This window comes from Perna viridis, chromosome 6, assembly GCF_037379345.1.
Source record: "Perna viridis isolate PV_CMFRI_1.1 ecotype Kerala chromosome 6, ASM3737934v1, whole genome shotgun sequence".
NCBI classification, from domain to species: domain Eukaryota; kingdom Metazoa; phylum Mollusca; class Bivalvia; order Mytilida; family Mytilidae; genus Perna; species Perna viridis.
In genome coordinates, this window is record NC_142450.1 from 24,885,433 (window position 1) to 24,901,196 (window position 15,764).

At 33.5% G+C, this 15,764-nt stretch overlaps 1 protein-coding gene across 1 annotated transcript; it reads right to left on the reverse strand.

The window, feature by feature from the left end:
* Positions 1-352: 352 nt before the first annotated feature.
* Positions 353-15,181, reverse strand: LOC148614221 (uncharacterized). Its single transcript, XM_088586170.1, has 3 exons — positions 14,653-15,181; positions 2,885-3,045; positions 353-594 (listed from the first exon to the last, which is right to left on the reverse strand). The coding sequence occupies exons 1-3, from the start codon at positions 14,903-14,905 to the stop codon at positions 547-549; spliced, it is 462 nt and encodes a 153-aa protein (XP_088442296.1). The 5' UTR covers positions 14,906-15,181; the 3' UTR covers positions 353-546.
* Between the last annotated feature and the right edge of the window lie 583 nt (positions 15,182-15,764).

Below are 15,764 nucleotides of genomic sequence, written 5' to 3' on the forward strand. Positions count from 1 at the left end.
CTACTGTCCAGTGCCTTTATTATATTTAATTATTCAGAAACTCGAATAGAACGAACACCGGAACACCGAAAAAGATAAAATTTGACTGCGTTAGCTATCTTTTTTTAAGATAGTACTTGTTTATAAAATACCTAATCGCAATAATTATTGCACACACGATTTCTGAATTTACAGTACGTTCTAGGTGATGATGTATAAATTCGTAGATATATTCACTGAACAACACTTAATTACATTATTTTGGAAACATGTTCATTGCCAACAACTCTGAGATTAATTCTATGGTGAAGTCTGTGTAGCTGTACTCTGAATGGTGACCTTGGGACATAAAAAGTACAATAATCTGCACACCTCAATAATTACTGCTTTATTGGCTTGGAAGAAGTTGCATAAACAGAATCACCAATTAAAATGCAAATACCTGTAGGCCATATCATAATTCCATTGTCATAAATTCTCAGTATAATGTGCCCATTAGTTTTTTATGATCTGCATATATCACACATTATAGAATTGTGTGTTAAAAGTGCGCATGAATCTCAGTCATCAATCATTTACAAGGACTTCTTCCACTTTCCGAAATAATGAGTTTGCCTGCAAAAATGGAAAGCAAAACATTATTTTATTTTCTAGTCAGAAACACTAGGTTTTTATAATTAATTGCAAACTTCCAGAATACAGCAAAATCCAAAATGAAAATACTTCAATCAGGAAGAATCCAATGTGCTAAAAGCAACCCAATTTTGTTTTACTAACCGTCTGACTACATCCATGATCTTCATAAAACGAAGGGTGCAGTGTGCAACACTCAATCATTCACTCTTGTTTTCTTATGTAATCTTTTCATTCAATAATGTAAGTGCTCAACTTAAATTAAGCAGACACAATAGATATGTTGCTTTCTTGTGACCAGTGTTCAACACCCGGGAAACTGTTTAATTGGTCACTGTGTTACAATTAATACGTTTTGGATTGATACAACAATTTATAAGTCTGTACTTCTGTATAAGGTAACAATATATACTTTATTGGGACTGTTTTCAGGTAACTAGACTGTTATCGCCCAGCTTCAATTGTGGTGCTGGGAGTCTATTTTTCGTCACAGGCGCATGATGCTTGAGAAATTCTTTTATATATATTTAGTTGTTTCGGACTTTGATATTAAAGCGCAATTCTAATATTCATTAATGTTCTCCCTTCGATCTTTTTCTGTTTTTATTATGGTATTTTGGAGCTTTCGAATTTATCTTTTCGAATACCTCCCGCGGAGTTTCACCTCTATTCGCTTGAGTAACATGGAGATACGTCCAGTATGAGCAATTGTAATCATTCCAATGGATGTGTTTCGATGTTACTCGACCGAATAGAGGAAAAACTCCTCGTGATGTAGCCGAAGAGCTGAATTCGAAAGCACTTTGCGTCCGTCGTCGTCTGTCGTCAATTCTCCTAAAAACGTCTCTGAAACAGCTCATGGGTTTATTACCAATGTGGTCACCAGAACCGTACTAGATAGAAGTCAATTTTCAATACTAGTAGGTGAAACGACCCTTATGACAAGGCCTAAAAGGCCTTAATGGTCCAACTTGTAAGACTTGTCCTTATAAATGTTATTGCCCTCGAAATGTAGAAATATATATATATATATATATTTATAAAAAGGTCAGAAAAATTCCCAACGATGTTAGAACTGTCAAATTTGCGAAGCAAATTTTTGTCGTTCCCTCCGCGGGACTTGAACTCGTACCGCTGTGACATCTATGGCAACACCACCTGCACTAAGTCCAGCGCCCTAGACTACTCGGCCAGCTAGGCTATATAAAAATATAGCTTTCGCTGGCCGGGTGATACCTCCTCGTAGGATTAATCTAGGGCTGTAACTTAGTACACGATGTATGGTAGTACGGGACAGTTCATCTAGGTGTTATTATGTAGGATAGAGGATCAAATTAATAATGCATGTCACAACAAATCAATATTATACAAACGTCTTAGAATGTGACGACTCTATTCACTACACTGCTCCATCGGATCAAATTGATACAGGGAAGATATGTAAACGTATAGAAAGGTCTGAAAAATTCCCTGAGTCGTCACATATATATTATATATATATAAAACATTCAGTTACTGAAATGTCCCTGATGCCAGGGATTATGACAGTTTTCATAGGGTCCAAATTGTGTAAAGACTACTTTCATATTAGTGTAATTACTGAAAAGGCAGAAAAAAAGACGATGTTTTGGGTATTAGTGCATATTTTGAAAACTTAAAGAGACCGTAAGAAACTTTTAACTGATGAAATAATCATTATTACAAGGCCTACAATAGTCCTTGAGGTCCAAGTTGTGTGACGACTCATAACCTTGAAAGATCGCTTCTTCTCAATTTAAGAATAAACGAATATTCGGTAGGATTTATAACATTCAAATACATTTCAGATACGAAATTTGGCGGTAAAATAGTTTTTTTTTATTAAACAACCAAAAATCTTCTTGGTAGCAGAATTGTGACCGATTTGACATAGTAAACCTTGTGCTACTGGATAAGTCGATGTCATAGGATTTGAACATTTGAAATTTTAGGGGCATTCCAACATCAGTAAGTGGAAATAGGAGTAGTTCCATTTATTTCAAATTTTAGTGGTCTAGGCAGTACTTAACTCCGTGTGTAGTAGTTTCAAGCTTTTACAAACTAAATCGCGAAATAACGCCATGTCGGACCATTGTTTATAATCAATGAAATCGAAATTGTATAGTCTCATATTCAAACAATTGCATTTCGTACTAACCATTATGTGAATACAACCAATCCGTTTCTTTAATCACGTCCCTTTTGACAGATACATGTATACAGCCAATTGTAATACCAGTATATGTGTACCTACCCATCTGAAAAACATACAGCCAATCAAGTTCTCGTCTTCTCCATTTGGACAGTTTAAAACATGGTCACAAAGGTGTCGGTCTTCTATACAATAAAAGTTTTTGTAGGCATCAGGTGTTGGACATGCTATTAAGTCTTCTGAACCCTGGTATTTTTCGCACTCTAAAATGGAAGCAAGATTTAAGTATATTTAGCAATTTAGTATGCAGTGCACTATATCACTATATTATAATAACACGTTTTTAGCTCACCCTGTCCGTAGGGCCATATGAGCTTTTTTCCATCACTTGGCGTCCGTCGTTTGTCGTCGTCGTCGTTTGTTAACAAATTTTCAAAAATCTTCTTCTCTGAAACGACTAAGCGCAATTATATGAAACTATGCAAGGATATTCCCTTGGGGTATTATGCACAAAAGTTGTTTAGACTTTTGTTCCGTCAAAAAACTTGACCGCTGTTGATATCGTCAAATCACATATTTCTACATACATCTCAATATTTGAAAATAAACGTGACTTTCTTCGGCTTGAAGAGCTTTACAAACGCCTCTATCGTGTTAAAGTTGTCGGAAAACACCTTGTTAGAGTTATTGTCCTTGAAATAGCGAAATGTGACAATTTCTGCAGTATTCAGTTAATATCTTGAAAATTGTAATAGATAGAAAAACTTTCAATTGATAAAATGATCTTCATGATAAGGCCTGCAAAGGTCTTTTTGGTTGAAGTTGTCTGACGACTCCTTGTTAGAGTTATTTTCCTAAAAAAAGTGAAATGTGGTGTTTATGCAGTTTTCAGCCTTTTTTCTTGAAACCTATGATAGATAAAAAAAAAAACCTTTCAATTGAGGAAATGATCTTTATGATAAGGCTTACAAAACTCTTTTTGGATCGAAGTTGTTGGACGACTCCTTGTTAAAGTTTTTGCCCTTGAAAGGCGAAAGATTGTAGTTTTCAGCCATTTATCATGAAAACTATTATAGATAGAAAAAAACTTTCAATTGGTGAAATGGTTTTTATGATAAGGCATACAAAAGTCTCTGCAAGTCGAATTGTCGGATGACTGCTCGTTAGAGTTACTTGAAAAGCAATAAATGACAATTTGTAGCCAATTTGTTATATAAATATAACATATAATTGGAAGATGGTGACTGACTAAATACAGAAGTGCTTTATGTAATGTGCAGTGAATTTATGATTCTCTGATGGTGTCCGGGGATAGCATAGATCGTGTATATACTTCAAGGATAGAAGTGTTGTATCTTAAAAAAAAATCTCCGATCCCATAGACCAATAAAGACTTCTTATTGGTTATTCAATTGAATTCTTTTGGTGAATCGAATTTTGTAGTAAAATTCTAAAATATCAATTTATTTTTTTTGTCCAAGTAGTAAAGAGACAGGTCCTTATTTAGCGTTGTACAACACGATAGACAAACTCCCACCGTTACTATCATTGATAACAAAGAAGAATTTAATGAGACTCCATGGCTTAAATATCTGACAAATTTTATTTGTATTCTTTTCTATTTCTATACATTAATCATATAATTCAATAGTCCCTTTTCGTCAAGATTAACTTGATTACCTCGATAGAAATTTGTTAATCTAAAATATACAATCGTGTTCCTCTAAACAAAAGAGCAAAAAAAGCATTACTACAAAACATAATCTGATGAATTCCCGGGATGAATTCCACCTACATTGTCTTAAGTGAGGCCGCTTATCTATGATATCTTTCTTCTGAAAAAATGTTTTAAACGGTAGGGAACGAAAAAAATATGTAAACTGATTTTGTTATCAACGGAAATTACATTTATATTTATTCAACAAAAACCCGGTTATTATTAACCGATATATTTAAGTCGTGTCGTCTTTTTTAAGTTTCTCGATGAATGTATCAAACTCTGGAACTTCGAGTCTAGGTAAGCTAACATTAAAAAAAATCCTTATTCTAGATTTCGCCATAAGAACAGATTTGTTCATCGTGACCAAGTTTTTCTTTCTTCTTTCACTTGCCCATAAAGTGACTTTTAATGAGCAACCTGGCTAGTATTTCTAGAAAAGCAGAGGACGCTTTCCCTACCGGTGTACCTGGTCCATGTTTCCATTTTAAGCTGAGTTTGCATTGCTCATTTATACTTCTGTTTCTTTGTACGTAAGTACACTGTCTTGGTTATTTCATGTTCTTTGTTGTATGTGTCAACTTTCCTCTGCTAGTCATTTTCGCTTGAACTATGTTCATTTTGAAAATGGATTATGTTTATTTTGAATACCGTTTGAATTCTGGTTCCTCTGATTTCCCTTCCCAATCGATGTTTCCAACAGCATTTACCGAAACAAATTCATATCTCCATATTTTCTTCAACTTGGATGGTAAGCTTCATTTCCATTTTCGTGACTACACGGCCAAGCTAGCTACATTTGTTTATATGATACACAGTCAGTAGCGTGGTGTCCGACATCCGGGACATTTAACTACATATACATGTATTTTTTTTTAAAATTATTGATAACAATTGAGATCATACAACAGTTGATCTAAAGGAGGTAGGCCTATGGTAAGGGACATAACTCTTGAAATCAGTAATATGTTTGTATCATATTGAATTTCAACAAAGCATATCAAGTTTCCATTTGAAACAGAATGAAATCAGTCCAAGTTACTTTGATGCTTACATGAGATTGATGTAAAATGCTGCATACAAACATTCCAATGATTTGTAAGAGTTGTGTCCCTTACCCTTGGTCTACCTCCTTAATTATTGTAAAGCTGTAAAACAAATTAAACAGCAAGTAACTAGACAGAAATTTCTATTAGACGAGGGGTGTTATGACGTCTTATGCATCAGACATTCAATCCGAATTTGCCGTCCAGCAGTTTTATATTATTCAAAGTTAGTAAACATAAGAAAATACCGAAATACGCGGCTGTTAGTTCTTGCGATCTTAGCCCACATCATATGAAACTGATTCTGTCGTAATAGACATCGCCAGTAATATCAACGAGAACAAAAATATCAAAGAGAGATAGCACTCCGATTTCAAAATGCTAAACACTCATTACCTATTTAAACTTCTACATTTATACTTTAGTTCGTAGATAGTATGTTATTCTAAATAAAAACATATGAACTAAAAATTTCAACAAACAAAATGTCAGAAGAAAATAATGACATTCTCCATAAACCGTTTAAGTTAGACGGAATATTTGTGACATATGATACAACGCGAAAAAAAACTACTGAGGGCTTGTGGAATGATACTTAGTCCAATTAGTCAAATAAAACATTAAACGTAACAATAGGTTGTATTGTAGGTTTGAAACAACAAAAAAAAAACAAAACAAAACAAAAACAAAAAAAAAACAAAAAAAAAAACAAAACAAAACAAACATTACAGATACAAGTTTAATTTAAAACAGCAGCTTCACAAAGTGAAATTATACCGATGTGTGTTTGTGAAAGTTTCAAATTTGCTGAAATTGTCGAAAATATATCAAAATTAACAAATATTTGATCGCGAGATCCTTAACATCATCTGTTTGCGATCAAGCTGCAATACTTGACATATATTACCGATGTGTTAACGATCATTTAACTCGCTTGACAGGTTGTTAGATCTTAGAAAATCGTTTTTTATACGACCGCAAACAGTTGTGCGCACGCATATTGGTATTATCCTGTCGTTTGCGTCTGTTAACTTCCGTTTATTATTATTATTATTTGCATGTATATACTTGGTATCATTCTAAAGAGGGATAGATTCAAGTGTTGATATGTAGTAACTATGAAATAAATTAGTGTATACATTTACTCTGATTTTGCATAAAAACAGACAACTGTTTTTAAGCGTCTTTGAACTTCAACTACTGGTATCTGAATCTTTGAGAGAATCAAACTGACACGAATATGCAGCTGCTATCCCTTTTTGCAGTCGTGCAAAGCAGGTAGGTCTATCATACCTGGTAAATTTTAATGTCGTATGAAGAGATATTCCAATACAATCTATATCATTAAAACAGCATTTTAATGGGTTTATCAAAATGCGGTAAGTCCAAAAAGCAAAGAACAGTCAACATTAATCGGATACTCAGGGAATCAGTCATCATTCTTACTCATAGTCACGCGAGTCTGGGTCGGCTGGCGATCGAACCTACGACGGCCCGTAATCTCCCACATTCGAGGTAAGTGTGCTACCAAATGTTCAGCTAGGCGGTTTACAAACACGGATATGTGGGTTTCTGAAATGTTCCAATATGCCAAATGAGTCATATTAGATAATCAAGCAACCGATTCATAACATGTAATTTAGTGGAGACCTGATTTTTACTGTGATATTTAATTTGTCATTGTGTTTATATTCTGCCTCATTGCCTTCACATTTCCTCATTATCTAAATTCAAATTATCATAAGCATTATTTTTGTCAAATCATGAAGAATGCGAAACCTATCTTCCGCTTGAAAGCAATGTTGTAAATAACCATGATTAAATATATGTATCTTAATATTTGTTAAAATAGTTGCTCACCGTACGTGATATTGCATGCAGTACAGTACTAGTAACAACAGTCGGTACAAGTGGGTATAACAAAAACGATGAAGTGTTGTATTTCGAAGGGGTAGTCGCGTTACATCTGACAAGAAATAACAGCATGATGTGCAAACATGCCCAAGCTACATGTATGTCATTTTACTAGTAACAGTACTGGTATATAGTAATACGACCTTGTTAGTCGTTCTGGGAATAAAATCAATGTAATGTTAGGTGCTATCACAATCGAATGATATATCTATGGGCACTTACAATTATAAGTGCAATTGAGAAATATATTTTACTCATCACGTATTATTCTTGAGAGAAAAACAGGCCCATCAGAGACATTGTTTGGTCTTTTCGTTTGATCAAACAAACAAGCCTTAATGTTAATTAATAGTACCAAAAGTAATAACATATTGAATATTTACGTAAATAAGAAGGTTACTGCTGAAACTTAACTCTTTTTCAATGCTGCTTTTAAAATTAAGTCCACCTTTTTATACATTATATTGAACAATGTAGATGTCTATAGTGGTAGAAAAGTTGTATATTAACGTAATGAGACTGAAGTCGTTATCTTCATATTTTCAACATCAAAATTATCACTATTTTGCGACTGATCTCAAAAGAAAGTCCAAAGAAAAGTAAATAGAAAGCCAAGGTTAAGGTTCTGGCGTAAGGAGGTAGACCTAAGGTAAGAACCACGACTCTTACAAATCACTGGAATGTTTATATTCAGCATTTTACATCAATCTCATGTAAGCGTCAAAGTAACTTGGATTAATTTTATTTTGTTTCATATGAAGGCCTGATGAGCAATGGTGAAATTGAATATGATACAAACATATCATTGATTTCAAGAGTTATTTCCCTTACCCTAGGTTACCCTCCTTAAATGTAAGATGCAATGATGCAATGAAAAGAATTGTTTCAAGCATTTCCGAAATGCCTCACACAAGTCACGATCAGGAGAGCCAATAAGCTGTAATAACACATAACAACAAAATATCGGTGAGCAACTTTTTTTTTGTTCTTTTTTTTTTGTTTCGTTTGTTTGCTTGCTGTTTTGTTTTTGATATGATACTTCAATTTAGGAAGACGACCAAACAAAAAGTGAAAAAAAAACTAATGCACGTTGGTTGCATAAAATAAATAATCTTATTTTTTATCATTTGGTCTCTCTGAATTCTACTATATGAAATCTGCTATTCCAAATAATAATTGCAAGTTTAAAACCAAAACATGCACTATTTACACACATTTGCTTTGACAATTAGACAAATTTGTAGGAGGTTTATAAAATGCCGATACCCCCAGAAAATAGCTTTCAGTGTCTGCTAAAAATAACAGTTTCGCTGTTAAAAATGGGTTTAGGTTGGAACATGAACAAAAATAAAATGCGGTAGTTGTAATAGAGTACGAAGCCCTCAGAATGGTAGTCTTTGCGAATTTAACCTTTGACCTTAAAAGAACTGAGAGCCTGATTTCTTAAAAGAACTGAGAGCCTCTCTTTCTAGAAATGTAGCAATTTGAGAAGAAACACTTATTAGTTATTACACTTTGGTTGAAATACTTAGTAACGGATATATAAAGTCACAATTTGAATCTAAACGAACAACCAAATAAATACACAATATCATTCTTCACAATATACATTCAGTTTTACTTGTATAACACTATAATATATATATATATAATTTACAATTCGTTTTTTTGTGGTGCAAAGATTCAAAATCAGGAGCTGTCAGGAGTTTCTCTGGAAAATCTAGGAAAAAATCAGGAATTGCTCAAAATCAGGATTAATTAGGAATATCAGGAGTTGGTTGACAGACTGTAGTAGATGTAAAATTGTAAATAGCATTAACATTTTTTTAAATATCAATATATTGAACTTCGTCCTCTTTCAGGTTACACCTGCCTCATGTCACTCTTCAAGTACAAAGGGTAAAAAGGATGTCGTTTTAATGGGTTTGTACTTAAATGTGATTTAGCCACTGTTCTCAGGGACGGATTCATGACTTTATGAAGGATGTGTAATTACGAGAATAGTATAAAAAGAAACCAATTTATGACATGTTTAATGAATAATTATGATAAATTGCCATATTCAATACAAATTTAGCAGTTTACGTTTTCATTGAAAAGTAAAGGGGTACGCCCATTACGCCTTCACCTGGGCCAGCCCCTGGTTTTAACAGAAGAGGATAGTCTTATAAGCTGAAGTCATCCATTGTTGTAGTTAAAATACAATGCTGGTTTCAACTCTACGTTATTTGATTGTAGAGTGATTGGTTGATTGATTGATTTGTGTTTAACGCCAAAGCAGCAATATTTTAGCTATATCCAGGCGATGAACATGAAATGGGTGATGAAATGAACACAAAATGATGTAAATGAAATGAAAATGGGATTGGGCACAAGAATAACAAGGTCAATGAATTTGGATTGCCACTGGAAATAGGGAAAGGTGGGTATGGTCGGTTACCGTAGCTGGGTTCATCAACGTACAAGGAAGGTGGAATCTTTCCCAACACGCTGCACCACTGTGGTTTGCGGTTAGGTTTTCTGTATTATGGTCTGACGGCCCCAACATGGAGCATTGTTACCAACGTTCAACCACCAGGGACATACAACCCAGTTGCACTGTGGGTTGAGCGCCGTTTCTGAACGCCTTCTACGAGAAGCTTAATTAGTGCTGCTGCGGGTCTATTCAATTGACACCGCACGGGGCGACGGTTAAGTGAAATTGTCTTTCTGTTTTAATTCTTTTGGAATATACTACACAGTCGATTCTTGGTTTCCTCATACTCAAATTTCAGTAAGATAATGGAAACTTCAAGATATCTTCAAGATAAATATCTGGAACTTTAATTACATTTATCTCCCTTATATAATTGCATTCTCGGTGACTGATATAAAAAATTGTTGTTTCTTTATTTTGCTCAAATTTCGTTTTCAGACACAAAGCTTTTTTTATATAGATGTTGCGCACGCTATTGTGGCTGTGTTGAAAAAACATTATATTGTGCATAACTATACAGAGGCAACCTCACGATATCCTCCGATGATTTGGTCAGAACCAAGACTTGATGTTAAACGGACAACAAACGGATGCGAGTCTTTTCACAAGCAGTTTAGTGAAATGTTTTATAGCCATCATCCGAACATTTATGATTTTTTGGAGAAGGTCAAACTTATCCAGACATACAACAGTCTTAAGATAAGAGCTTCTATGCGACCAATGCTTTTGACTATTAACGAAAAGTCAAATGTGCAGCAGATGCGTGAATTCCAGGAACAGTACAGAGCAGGCGATATCTCAAGACTTGAGTTCGTTAAACTTATGGCATACAAGTCTCAGCCGGTCATCAATTTATAACGATTGTGTACATAGAAGTTTTTAATAGTACATTATTTTTAACAATTGTAAAGTATTTTATCTAAACTATGTGGTTTCATTGAACAATAAACAAACACCATATCCTGCTCAAAATCCTACTTCCACCTCCCCGTGGTGAGCAGGGGAAACTGACTAACGGAAGAGGTAATAAGTATTTTTCTCAGGTAAATGTCGCTGAATTTAAAAAATAAAAAGTCGCTCAATTTATATGTGTTTTGTCGCTGAAAAGATCATGTCGCTCAAATTAAAAAAATGCAAAATGTCGCTCAATTCATCATCTCCCAATGTAAGAACTTATTTACACAATATTCTTTTCCGATTAATAGTTCCTTTCAGCAACTCTACGTCGACATCTGATAATATTTTCATTATAAACAAAAAAGTTACGTCTTTTTGAAAATGTCTAGCGAAATGTCAGATGTCAATATTTTCCGGGTTCGTTGAGAAAATGTCATGCTCCAACGCAATTCTACAATCAATTGGCAATTAATTCTATGAAATAATAATACTTTATAATCGTACATACACTTAGGAATACACATATTTAATTTTTATGGTTTAAACCGTTTAAAACGGATAAAATTCGAACAAAAACAAATGTCTAGCGATTTGTCGATCTTTCACTTTTTGAACGTTTGGAGCGTTTTTCGTCGATCGGGAAATGGGGAAATGAAACGGAAATAATTTTCGCTTTAGATAACAAGAACTAGACACTTATACTTGTCTCTGCAATAAAAACTGAAAGAGGCAAAAAAATCGAAATCAAAGGGATATAAAAAGACTAAAAGTATCTGCATTTTGAGTTATCAACAAACGAAAGAATTAACCAAAAAAGAATAGAATAAATTATTGTAGTTTATAGGAATTCGATCGGAGTGGAATGACGGTAACGCAAAATAGAGTTGACAGAACTTTAAAAAGGTATAGAAAAGTAGAATGCTAATAGATAAAATGAATACAGAAAAGGGAGTCATAAACATTTTTTTTTATTTTGGAAAACGCAAATGAGCAAATGAAAAGAAAATCAATCAACTATCTAATGGGTGTTGATGAAAGCCCGATTTTCAGATGGATAGAAAGTTCTTTCAATCGAAATACTAATTTGTGAAAGTTCCAAATTCTTCTATTGGTACTTGTAACATAAAATCATACATGTATATCAAAATGCACATTTTAACTTATCGCAGGAAAAGTTATTACGTTCCCTCTCTAGACAGACATAGTGTGCATATATGTGGCGGTTGCATTCCACGCATTTGCAAATTTAATTTACCGGTAGTACTGATAATCAATCTTTTCGATTTTTTAAGAAATGTTCAAGGTGTTTTAAATATTGCTACCAATAAAAAATTATTGTATAGTTTGCTTTACTGTACACGTGTTTCAATAAACAAGCAAGCAAGAAACGAAAAATGTCGACAAACGTCGAATTCTGATGTTACCGAATGTGCCACAATAGCGTGCGTAACGTCATAGTAGACTAAACTAATGCATTAACCTACAATTTTATTCAAATGTGTTGTATCCTTGTCTTCCACGATGCCCCTTAAAATATAGCCATGACATTGTCGCTGTGGTAGTCTGAAACTCTACAACATGTTTTCTTTCTTTCTGTAAACGTAATTAATGTTTGCTTTACTGGCTTTAGGTTATTTGATATCTTTTGATTAAAACACCACAAATCCTAATCAATGGACAGAATTAACATAAAGAAATAAAGTTCAAAAAGATTTATAATCACAAAAAGGGTTAATAAAATATTCTGCATAGGAATAATTAAATATTTTCACATTTCAGCTTTTTTTTCTGTAGGATTAAAGGGGTGTGTACCTGTTATTCCCAGAGGCCTTGTTTCATGTTGACGCTAATTTGTTTCATGGCCAATGCGAGAAGAAAAAAACGGAGCGTAAGAATGGTGTAGACTCACAAACATCAGCTTTAGGTCGGTTATTTCTTGATTATTTTTTTTTTATTACTTTCTGAAGGTTAAAATTTTCATATATTAAAGTCAAACGAAAACTGAATCATATGATGTGTACATAAGTAAAACTGTTAATAGAATGTTATAATGGTATCATAAACTATTACCTTTATTCAGATTTCTGAGAACTTGTGAGGCGTTGAGGTGTGTTTTTAAACCAAACCTTTAAATTTTTGCCATGAGTTGTCGATAGAAATAGATATAAGTGTTTTTGGATTTTATTTTTTACATAAAATACGTGTGATAAAGTAAGCTCTTTTTAAAAAATTGGGCTTATTGTTCAAATATTCATTAATTTTCGTTATTCATAACACCTGCATGAATTGTAATAAAACTTCGTTTTCAATAAAGAAACACATTTCATTAGTAAATTATGTGAGTCACAAAATATATTGAAAGGCCTTATAGTGACCGACCGATCAACCCGTTAAATTAGAAAAAAATACTTATCTATATAAGTAATGAAACGTTGAAAGTGGTGTCGAATAACTGCTTACTGAACATGAAAACAGCATTTCTGTTCAATACAAACCAATTTCGATCAAAATATTTTCTCTGAAAGCAAACATCTATACAAGTGGTGACTGTCATTGGAACATTTTAAATTTTGGATTCTTCAACAATTTCCTCTTAATTCTAAAAACCACATAACTGAATATAGTAGGCTGAGCAAAAGTGAAACTAGTACTCAATCAGAGCATACGTCTCGCTGTACGCTTCTGGAATCCGGATTATTGTATTTATTATGTCATTGCTTTGCAAAACTGGGCGTATAATTACCTAGACCCCCACCCCCTGCACACGCACACATGCACCCGCCATGCCAAGAAATACTCCAAACAATGTTTGGTCTGCCCCCTACAGGTAGTAAATATCTTTGGTAACGGGATAGTACAGATAAGTTCATTAATGCATTTATTTTCTCAGGAGGGACTATCGTTTGATTACGGAGTGGTTTGTCTTGGCGGCATATTATAGACTTTAGAAATTTGCACATCAGAGACACTTTCTTTATTTTGTATAAACTTTTTTTTTTTTTGGGGGGGGGGTGTTAAATAGTAAACAACGGTATCCGATTATTGTATATAATTACAACCGCAATAATTAGAAAAAAATAAATATAATGTTAATTAAAAAATGAAATCTGGCTAGAATACAGTTTTGAACCGTGTCCAAGCAAACCGAACTTGGTACAAAATTGAGCGCCATTTAACGTTGTGGAACAACTAGCATACATATTAAGGAATTCGATCAAAAGTTCCGCTATTTTAAAAAGAAAATAAATGTTCACAAATATTAGGAAAAAAATCTAAAAAGGACTTTTTTAACACAGACAAATTATAAATGTTGTTTGTAGTTTTCATGCAATTATTATGTTCCCAAAACGAAATAGGAAAACATATTATAATTTGTCGGTTTCGTCATATTATTATTACAAGTATTCAGTCTCTCGAACATTTCTCCATGCCAAGAAAATACCCCAAAAATTTCCGGTCTACCCCCTACTGGCACTAATTATCTTTGGTAACGGGATAGCACAGATGAGTTCATTAATGTATTTATTTCTCAGCAGGGTCTCAAGTTGAATTCTGGTGTGGTTTGTCTTGGCACTTTTCTAAATAATTTAAATATCTGGATTCATCTTGAAAACACTTCAAAACTGGAAGTCGTCATTTGGAAATATCATATATATCTTTGCACATTTAGGCGTTTCAATAAATAACTTTTTAGAATAAACAACTTATTAGGGAGATATAGAGAACATAAAATTTACGACATATAATTTTTTGAATACGGTGTCCCGCTATTATTCTCTGGCTCGATTAAACCAAATGATAATTAATAAAATAGATTTACCTATTCTAGGAACATGACGATCATTTTTTTCACTCTCTTTAATCCTCCCAAATTCTTTATCCTCGCTCAGACCACTATGAACCCTATTCTTCAAACTTAGCAGTCTCAATTTCGGGTTCAAGTATGTCGATACGCGTCTTAGCAGTTTCAATCTCCAAGAGAGTGTTCCTTTACTTCCATTATTCTTACATCCGAATGTCCCTCTCGTTAGCAGTGCCAGAAAAGAGAGAACAATAAAATTCCAAAGCCGCATTCCAGGAAGTAAATACGCAATCAGATAGGTTTCTCTCTCGTATAAATATTCCGAACTCCTACTTGAGAAAAAATTCCTCCCTAATTAAAAGATCACAGCGGGAAGTCTTCTATTGTCATTTGGGTAAACAAGATAACTAATTATACGTGGCAAATTGTTGACTTGCTAATTGAAAAAGTTGTTCTTTGAAGAATTATGGGATAAAATAGTTGTCATAAAAATCATCTTTTTGTTCCTTAAACGTTTATATCACAGACACCTGACGCGGCTTAATCAAATGTGAGTTACGATGTTGGCGTTCTGCAGGAAAAAAGATAATAGTATGTAACGGATTCATCTATGCTTTCATCGACATATGCTGATTTTCGTGACCGAACTAGTTTATCAGTACATTTATTATGACATTGAAATACTCTACTACTACGTTTAAAAACAAAAATTGTCTTTCATAAAAAACGATCGAATTACCAAAGATGATTTTTAACTGATTTGAAGTCAAAAATACGTTTTTTGATCCTTTTTGTAAGCCACTATTTACTGGAAAGTTACTTTGAGAACTTACAGATTAGAGTTACTAGTACTTTGAAACGAAACAATCTTTTAAAATAAATATGCTAATCTCGCTCAAGATTTCGACTCAACAGATTATAATTGTTGCTTGTGACTGTGAAATTCCTCTTTTCCAACCAGACGTGGGATACGTAACTTAATTGGAAAGTACAGGGCTCTTTTCCAAAGGATGCACACAGTTAATATATTGTTTTTTTTTCATCTAAAAAATACATGTATTTTTTTAAATCAGAGTTGCTTTTCAAGAGTTTTTGCTTACAGTTTTGATTTTTTTTCCGGCCATCTGCGT

Bases quoted from the DNA above. Each gene is read 5' to 3' on its own strand.
- LOC148614221 (XM_088586170.1), bottom strand. From the start codon at position 14,905: ATGCGGCTTTGGAATTTTATTGTTCTCTCTTTTCTGGCACTGCTAACG. The intron at 3,046-14,652 runs GTAAATCTATTT...CTTCCATTTTAG, and splicing joins TCGTCATGTTCCTAGAATAG to AGTGCGAAAAATACCAGGGT. The intron at 595-2,884 runs GTAGGTACACAT...CCATTTTTGCAG, and splicing joins GCTGTATGTTTTTCAGATGG to GCAAACTCATTATTTCGGAA.